Source organism: Aplysia californica, unplaced genomic scaffold (genome assembly GCF_000002075.1).
Source record: "Aplysia californica isolate F4 #8 unplaced genomic scaffold, AplCal3.0 scaffold00452, whole genome shotgun sequence".
Classification (NCBI taxonomy): domain Eukaryota; kingdom Metazoa; phylum Mollusca; class Gastropoda; order Aplysiida; family Aplysiidae; genus Aplysia; species Aplysia californica.
Window position 1 is genome coordinate 409,039 of NW_004797722.1, and position 10,000 is coordinate 419,038.

Consider the following 10,000-nt stretch of genomic DNA (forward strand, 5'->3'; position numbering starts at 1 on the left):
CCCCCCCCCCCCCCCCACCCCCATTAAAAAAATTTACACCCTATTTGTTATTTACATTTAAGCCAATAGTTTTTTTTTCTTTTCTGTTTGTTTGTTTTTAGTATAATCGTTGTACTTTTTAACTTTAGCTGTTTTTATCATAGCTGAATGTCATTTTTAATACAAATGAATTTAAAAAAGGCCAGTCTAAAACTACATTGTTCGCTTCGTTGGTGTCATACCAGGCTACAGTTTTGGTGGACCTGGTTTGAGTCTCTAATGGAACATTGTTCAAGTTAGATTGCTTTAGTAGTTCTCATAGGTCATAGCTCTTCGGTCACTTGTGACACAAGGTTGTGAAGGTGGAACCGTTGCTGCTGACTCTTGTCTCCTCTGTTGTCTCCACTCCTCCTCCTCCCTCTTGTTTTTTGTTGCAGAGGAAGACTTCATACTTTGTGTTCTGGGTCCAGTCAGAGATGTTATGGACAAGTGACTTAATCACGTCTACCTCTTCTTCTGCTTCTCTCTGGTGTCTTGGCTGGTTTGATGGTGTTTGTGTTCATTTTGACTCGCAAAGTAAATCTAAGCAGTGCTACGAACTAATGTGAAAATAATAAACTTGTGGTCTGTCCGCACTCTTGTATGACCTTATGCAGTTGGGAGTGCTGTAAAACTTTTACCAAGCTTACGTAAAAATGTCGTAATGACTGAGATGTCTACTGTCATGTCCAAAATAGCTCCATTGGAGAGAGATGTCCGTCTCCTGAACAGCCTCATGTTTTGGAAAAGGACAATAAGTTCTTACTATACCATGGTTAAAGTCCTAAATTGCTGTTGATGATTGTTGGTGTGATGGGAGTAGGATACATTGATTCCTCATGTGAAATATGGTTTTGCCTTGGCCAAAAATGTTGGCTCTACACCCAAGTTTATAAGAATGTTTGGTACTTGTGTGAAATATCCTTTTCAGATCCACTGTCACTTGAAATGGGGAACCGCTTGATAGGCCTATTGTCCAATTAAAAATGTTCAAGTGTCAAGTAATTGTTTCGTATGTGTCCATGCTATAATGTACTTGTTTGAGTTGTTGCTTTGTTACTCCCATATATATTCAAGATTGCATCTCTGAACAAAGAACACAATGCATTTTGATGTTTTTTATACTGAAAAGATATATTTGTATTTTGTCAACAAATTTTTCAGAAAAAGCAGCTCAAATCTATAACAGTTGCAAATTAAAATTTTCTCACAGCCTCCTTGTTAAGTTTATGTGAAATTGTTTGGATCCTAAAATCAGAGAGAATGAGTGCTTATCATGTTTGGTTCTGCTGTGAAGAAACTATCTCTGAGCTATTAGGTTACATGAATCTGAGTGTCATTGACAGTGAACCTGGATTTGTGATTAAACTGCGTTTGTGATTGTTTAATTTTTTGGGGGGGTTGAGTTTTAGGGGTCTTTCTTATGTAACTGATGCTTGCTACAGGTAATTACCGGTACAGATCACATGAGTTTTGTTTGTGTGTGTGTGTGTGTGTGTGTGAGAGAGAGAGGGAGAGAGAGAGAGAGAGAGACTAAAATTGCTCAGTGGATGTAAAATGTTCCATTCTTCAACAATTGCTCTTTCCTATAACAGGACTTCTACAAAACAGCTCCAAGTTCGGGAACACTGTTCCTGTATACTAATAGTATACCCTTCCTTTTCTTGCCTTGCTTCTCTTACAAGCTCAACAGATAACATGAATAAACAGTCGACAGTAAATCTACAGAAGAATATTTTTTGAAATGTAATGCTATTACTGTTTGTTTTTGACGACTTTGTTTCTTAGTGAAGATGTTTATAGTACGACTGCAGTGAGACATTTTGTTGCACATTCTTTCTGTACACTGTTCATTATTATTTTTTTTCATGCTTGATCTTCACTTTTATAGTGCCAATAGATCTTTTTATAACAATTATGCATTCTGTTTCTGTTTGTTTGAGCTTGTTGTCAACACAGCTCTTTATGGTGAAGTCTGATAGAGTTAGTGGGGTAGCTTATCCCCAGTACACAGAGCTTGGGTTTCTTCAGATGCTTTTATTTTAAAATCTTTATTGATGTGGCTGCTCAGAAGAATTTTTCAAAGTTCTCCTCCTGATTTTACCATTAGGCACACATGCAAACAGAGTGTCCGGTCTTTGCCAAGACCTGAAGGAAATATTATAGATGTAGATATTTGAAAGATCTGTTCTCCGTTGTTGATGCCAACAGAATTCTCAATTTTATAAAGGCCGTTGGCCTTCACAGTGAAATATAAATATTGTTATTTTAACTAAGTATAAATTGCTGTTGTTTTTACGGCGGTAATTTTTACCATAAATATTTTTACCTTTTAACCTGACTAAAGAAATCAAGTTGTGCTGCGAACTGTTGTGAATGCAACCAACTTGTGTTTGGCACCCTCATGACCTTATGTAGTTGCAAGCGTCATCAACCTCTTACTCTTACTAAACTTACTAACTAAAGTTCTCTTCGCCATCACCCAGAGATGGTCTTTTTATGTGGATAGCCTCTTTGACCACTTAAATTTTCTCAAGAAATTTTGTAGAAAGGATAGTAACACTCAGGAAATTTTATTGAAAGGAAACGCTTGAGAAATCTTGTTTTTTAAATAGTGGAATGATAATACCGTTGTTGATGAACTGTATTGGGTAGGTGCCTAAGTTGAAGGTGTACAATTTATATGTAGTATGTAGTTGCGAGTGCCATAAAGTTTATGAAACTAAACCAAAACCAGTCTATGTAGTTGTGAGTGCCATAAAACTCTTACCAAACAAAACTAGGACCAAGGGGCTCTCGTGACCTGGAGGTTAAGGTGTTGGCCTCTCATTCAAAGGTCCCGGGTTCGAATCCGGGTAGCGACCGAAAAATTTTCTTCTCTAAAATTGTCTCCTTTCACCTCCTTTCCTGCTCTCTAGCTAGTAGCAATGTTCTGTTGTCTGCTTTTGTCTCATCTTTCTGCCCCCACCCCGTCACCTCCTTTGCCCCCTCCTCTGTGCTCCTGACTCTTTCTGCAGCCTTTCTACTGCTACTCTTTGTCTCCTTCTTACTGCTGTCTTTCTGCCACACCCCTGATCTTCTGGTAGGAAAGATCTACACCTAGCCTTCTCGGACAAGGGCGAAAAATCTCGGAGGGCCCATGTGCAAGTTGCGCATGTTAAAGATCCCTTGGTGGTTTAAAATCGATAAGAGTAGGCTCCAGCCGCCACCCGCGCAAAATTCAAAATTTCTTACCAACTGAAAAAGTTTAACGTGTCCCGCGCACTCATATGACCTTATGCTGTTGCGAGCGCGGTAAAACACTTACCAAAAAAAATATTAAAAAATAGAACCACTCTATGCCCAGGGCAGTGCTTCAGACTGAAGTTGACTTTAGGCCATTCCCAAAAGGGGAATATTAACATGTTGTTATGCACAGTAGAATTGTAAATGGTCTGGTTTATAAATGTCATGCTCATACTGTGCCGAAACAACATTGGGGTCCCTGCTGCTTTTTCTGTCCTCATCCTTACTATCGCCATTTTCCCTCTACTTCTTTTGTATGTTTGTCACTCTCTTGTGAGCTGCTATTTCCGGGGTGCCTTGATAGTCGAAGCAGACTTTGTGCTGTTGAGGCTAGAGAGGTGAGCAGAGTAAGCCCGATTCCCCGTTTTGGAATACTTTGTTGACATCCACCCCTTGGCGCTCATATGACCTTATGCAGTTGCAAGCGCCGTAAACCTTACTAAAACTAAAAGTTTATACCAGAGAGTTTACAGTAATACTAGAGAGACGGCACTTCGCCCGGATGCGCGTATCTGGGTCACCAGCTGATCGTGGAGAAATGCGTGGTAAACAAAACAAACAGCGTCCATTGTTCAAGGCATTTTCGTTGATCGCAGACAAGCATGGCCCGGGTTAGCACGAAGTGTCAATGGTGTTCTACTATAAACTGCATCTATTAAAATAAAAATCTGAGTTTCTTTCGATTTCCAAAGAATGACGAATATTATTTTTTTTGATGAATAGAAAAATATAGATCATAATAATGACAATATGATTGTGGTCCTACCAGACTGACACTCCAAGCACAAACTCAACACACTTCAACTTTTGAGCCTGCATTCTACTAGTGAAAGATATGTCTAAAAGTTTTCTAAATACAACGGTTTCGGAACTTTCTTTGTCCGATTACCTCTTTTTTTTTGGGGGGGGGGGGGAGGGGGGGATAGGATGGGAGATGGAAGGTGTTAGGTATATACTCTTTAATTGGTAGATCTATCATTATTGCTTCATGTGCTTTTCAAAGATCTGAAAGGGTGAGAATTTAATATTTTATATATATATATATATATATATAAATAAATATATATATATAAAAATATATATATATATATATATGTGTGTGTGTGTGTGTGTGTGTGTGTGTGTGTGAGGGAGAGAGAGAGAGAAAGAAAGAGAGAGAGACAGAGAGAGACACAGACAGACAGACAGAAACTGAGACAGAGAAACAGATTGACAGACAGACAAATAAACAGCTATAGAGGGGAGAAAGATAGACAGAGAGAGAGGGGGGGGGAGACAGACAAAGAGACAGAGAGAGAGACAGACAGAGAGACAGACAGACTGAGAGAGAGAGAGTGAGTGAGAGAGAGAGAGACAGAGACAGAGATAGTCAGACAGACAGACAAATAGACGGAGCGAGAGAAGGGGGAGAAGAAAAAGAAGAAGAAGAAGAGAGAGAGAGAGACGGACAGACAGACAGAGAAACCAACAGACAGTCAGACAGACACGCTGATGATAGACAGGGCGAGAGGGGGTGAAAAAGAAAAAGAAAGAAAGAAAGAAAGAGACAGACAGACAGACTGGCAGACAGACAGACAGACAGACTGACTGACTGACTGACAGACTGACCGGTAGACAGAGGGAGAGAGGGGGGGGGGAGAGAAAAAGAGACAGGGAGAGAGAAAAAGACAGACAGACAGAGAGGGAGAGAGATGACAGAGGGACACTGGAGAACGAGTAGATTTGCTGAAAATTAAACCGATTATTCCTTTAACTATGGGGATTTTTTTTCGAGATATATAGAGACGAAGACAAATGTATCTGCGTCTATTTGTTTATTAGAATGTATGTTAACTTAAGCCAAAAACAAGTCTTACAATTTATGGCCGAGGGAGGCAGGGGAGTTGCCTAAAATATGTGATATAATTCACAGGCCTCCTTTCTTTAAAGGCCTAGTAACCTAGTGAACTAACTACAGACGGTACTACACTTTTTCATGACATGACAGCATCCCTGAGCATCGCCGTGGCAGCGATCACCGCGCGTAAGTGTTTTCACGCCCCGCGCCGGGCGATACGCGAAACAATGCACTGTTGTTATGGAGCGCCGCCACGAGTGTCACCTCTCTATTACTGTAAACCCTCTCTGGTTTATACCCTGCACCAGTCCTTAACATTGCATTTGTCTGAAGGTTTGGACCATTTTTTCTTGTTAAGATGTGTTTCCGCTCTTTCATTTCAGAGAGCTGGAAAATACTATAAAAGGAAAAAAAAATTCCACATCCCAATAGTTTTGCAAAGTGCGTGCTAAACTGTACTGTATGAATGTCTTTGTTACTGTCGTAACTGTACTGTAAAGCCACTGGAGCGCGCTCATATGACCTTACGCAGTTGCGAGCGCCGTAAAACCCTATACTACTACTACTACTACTAAAGCCACTGGTTCGTGGTAGAGGAATCGTGATTTCGTTTATTATTTGTAGTTTGTCTACCCCAGAAGAGGCATTTTGGTTCATTGTGATTTGTTTTGATCATAATACAGCTTCCAAACATTGACATACAAGCAGTCAGAAATAGACTCACTGTTAGTAAAACGTGGACAAACAGTAAAGGTAGTAAACATGGACATTCGAGTCATCAAACAGACACGTAGGTAGTCAAACATACTAGCCCCCCCCCCCCCCCCCCCCCCGGGGCAGTGCCACTGACTGAAGTGTTTTACTCTTAAGGCCATTCCCAAAGGGGGGACATTTCTCGTTCAAGCATAGTAGAATTGTAAATGGGCTGACTCGTGTCACGCTCATCATTCAAGCCTAATGCGCACAAAGTACAAACAAATCCCATGGGAAACCAAGACTTGTCTCTGATTGGTGATTGAGCTTAAAATGCATATTCTAGAAAACACGCACATACAGCGAAAGTTACATGTCATAATCATAACAGTATTTATTCATCATTATTTCATGTCATGTTTTTAATTAAAGCAAAATGATAATACCTCTATGTAAAATAAAACTCCAGGCCAAATAAAGAAATAAGAATGATCACATAAAACATCCAGCAGTTAAAACAATAATAACATTCAACGGTTAAGTCTCTGCACTGGACGGATGTGTCAACAATTTGGGCAAGAAATAGAATTAGAGCAGAGAGAGAGAGAGAGAGAGAGAAAGAGAGAGAGAAAGAGAGAGAGAAGGATGAGGGTAAGACATAGAAGAAAGATAGATGAAAGAGAGGGAGAGAGACAGAGGTAGATATAGATAGACCTAATGCACAAACAAATAACATTTAAAACCAAAATTATCAAGTGGACTTGTCTCCAATAATTGATTGCGTTCAATGAATGCATGTTGTAGCACAAAGGTACTTACAGTGGGAGTTACGTCTCATAATCATAAAAGTATTTATTCATCATTATTTCATGGCATGTTTTTCTTTAAGCCAAAATAATACCATTGATTGATGTAAAATTCCATCCCTAGTAAAGAAATAAAAATGATCATTTGAATTATTATGAATGCCTAGCAGTTATGACTTTCAACGGTTCAGTTTCTGCACTAGGTGAATTTGTCAACAATTTGCCCTATTTGGGGGAAAGATAACATTTGAGAGAGAAAGAGAGGGAGAGAGAGGAGAAAAAGAGAGGGAGAGAGAGGAGAAAAAGAGAGGGAGAGAGAGGAGAAAAAGAAAGAGAGGGGTGGGTCAGAAATAGAAAGAGAGATAGGAGAGAGAGAGAGGTAGATATAGATAGACAGATGTGAGAGAGAGAAAGAAAGGGAGGGGGGGGAGGCAATAAAAGCGGAGACTAAAATATGTACATCTGTAAAAGGCACAAAGAGAAATGAAACTGATTTCTCTTTCAAAATCAGACACTGACGTCATCACATTCATCACAGAGGTTTTGTTGAGAACTAGAAAGTAATATGCTCTTTTTAGGTTTCACTACGAATGACGCTATTGTGACTAAATCTCAACAATATTTTTCAAGAATGGAATGGTAGCATAATACTTGGTAAAAGCAGCCCACATGTAAGTTTATAAAAAAACGCCCAATATAGAGGGCAGAAAACCATAAACCAAAAGAGCTTAAGCGTATAAAAAAGTGAAAAGCTCAGAATCAGTACATGTACTTTCATATCGCGACTTGTGTCACGGAATATCACAGTGAGCTTCTGGATCTTTAGCAGTATTGGAAACTTTCCTCAGTCATCCTCTTGTTCTTGTTCCTGGGCCTCTTTCTTCCGTCGTTTTGCATGTTTCTTGGCCTCGTTTGCATTTTTTACGAACTCCTGAAAAAAGCAATAATATAACAATCAACAAAGAAAAACTTATTACCTACTTTACTTTTACTTTTACTTTTTCGGCTTCTTGCCATTTTAAGCGTAGAGGGGAGAGAGTTTTCTACAGTAGGCCGGATCTGCAGCTCGTTCAATTGGGATTTTATAATTTCTCAGGGTTCCCTTGACTCCCTGAATCCATCTTTTGCATGGCCTTCCTTTTCAGTAATAGCCTGAGTACTTGGTGTTCTATGCTCTCGAGGCTGGCTAGCGAGGTGACTTTCGTAAAAGGTGGCCAAACCATTTTATTCTGGGTTTTTTCTTTCTCCCTTTTATGAAATGCATGCAGGACTCGGTGCCAATGATAGTCACTCTTAGGTCTTCATTTCTCTGCCTGTCTCTTCTTGTAACGTTAACTTCGTTTAGGGTTTTGCGGAGACATTTCATTTTGAAAGAAGTAATTTTGTTTTCATGGGTTATGGGTTTTACTTACGATCCAGGTCTGACACTGGAAGCATAATGTTGGTGTAAATATTGAAGTAATAAGTTGTCTCTTTGTTTCCATGGAGATGTTTGGATGAGACAGAAAGGGTGTGAGCTGGTGAAGAGAGAGTATTGGACCTTGTAACCCTCCCAGGTTGGTTGGCCCTGACTGGTAGGCTTGGCTCAAAGCAGCCCGCCTTCTAAACGATTGAAATTGTGTCAAAGAGGGCGTAAAATATATGGAATTACAATTTAATCAAACTACAGTATTTAGCTTAAAAGAAAAAAAACCTGGTGTAGGGCCTATGACTGTGAGGTTAGGTTACTCGTAGGTTACGCTACTCACCATGAGGCCTTTGCTCATGAAGTAGGGCAGCTCCACACCGTCGTGCCTGTCACAGTCTTCCACAAAACACATGAATACGGCGTCGATGATCAGCTGTTTAGAAATAACACAGTGGTTGCCATGATAACCGTATGGGTGTAACACTCCTATCAAAACAGTAGGCTACAGCTTATTATATATTTTTAAAAAATAGAGTGTGATAAGGTCGTAGACAAGCAGTTGGAAGTGTTATACAGTACATGTACACTAAACAGCTTAAAATTAAACTCATACCCGCCCTCCGCCAGAAATTTATATAACGCCTGGCAGATTTAAAGAGTCCTTGACAAACAGTTGGAAAGATAGATTTTAGTAGCTTTGTAGCTTCATACAAAAACACTCCATGAATCACAGACTTAGAATAAAAGATAAATGATAAATGTACTCATGGTATAATCTTTAATTAAAAGTACTCTTCAGGGAAATTGCGTTAGTCCAGAGCCCCCCCCCCCCCCCCCCCCCCCGAGAAATCGCAACAGATCGGTTCGTGAGAGGTGGTAAGAATAAGATCGTGGAAAACACTATTTATCTCTGCAGTGGAAAGTAAATTCCTTTAACACACTCCAGAAATGATGATGTCACCCTCAGAGTAACCCCCCCCCCCTTTAAGGGGAGGAGCGACCCTTGATTTAGCAGATTTTGGGTCAGGCTATGCACATTTTATATTGGCTGATTTTTTAAGATAAACCTGTTTTTTGTCTAAAAATAGCATGGATACAATTGAGAAAGACTTTATTCTCCAGGTAAATTGCCTTTAAAAACATGAGGATGGATTAATATAGTGAATTTTCACAATTATTGTCGGTTTTCAAAAAATGTAATTTTTGTGCAGTTTTTTCCCTACTCCTTCCTTAGTTTTCATCTTTGTGACATGAAACTTTCAGGAAACATTGTTGGCACGGATGCCATCAATGTAACAGAGAGATATCTGCGAAAAAAATAATACTTTTCCATTGGCAAGCAATTACGCAACCTAAGTTTTTAAAAAGTTTTTTTATACTTTGGGAAAATTCTCATATTTATTTTTCTTTTGCACTTATTGAAAAAAACTTGCTGTTACACTGATAGGGTCTGGTTCAGGTATACTCTCCCCACATTTGGTCAAATTTAGTCTGTAAATAAGAAAGCCTTAGGGATTTGAAATCCATTGTTTATTTTCAAGATGGCGGCCGTTTCCATAGCAACCGCTTTAGCTATGCCAAAATGAAATTGCGTATCAAGAGATTTTACTATGTCTAACTTATATGTGTACTTAGATTTGATCTCGGGCAACAAACATAGAAAATGGTCCTCACAAAAAAAAATTATAAAAAAAAAAAAAATCATTTTGATAAGATAATGGATTATATGATTCGATGCTATCTTACAAAGAAACTAGATTCTAGTTCATCTTGGATTTCTTACAAGCGATAATTTCAGTGGTGGAATAATGGTTTATGTTAGTGAAAGAAAAGAGCACAATCTGACCAATTTCCAAGTGGACTTTTCAATTAATTGTTTCGTCAAAGTTTAGGTATCTTGATAGGGGCTGCTATTAATTGTGTTGGGAACTGTGTAGTATGCTGAGTAATTAG

The 10,000-nt window shown here is 39.1% G+C and overlaps 1 protein-coding gene across 1 annotated transcript in view; it reads right to left on the minus strand.

Moving 5' to 3' along the window:
• Positions 1-7,142: 7,142 nt before the first annotated feature.
• The window catches only part of LOC101860593 (choline transporter-like protein 1), a gene marked incomplete at its 5' end in the record, with an annotated part of 25,537 nt that continues 22,679 nt past the window's right edge, over positions 7,143-10,000 (minus strand). The window contains 2 exon segments of the mRNA XM_005105114.3: positions 7,143-7,570; positions 8,388-8,480. Coding sequence (XP_005105171.2) covers positions 7,484-7,570; positions 8,388-8,480 — 180 coding nt within the window.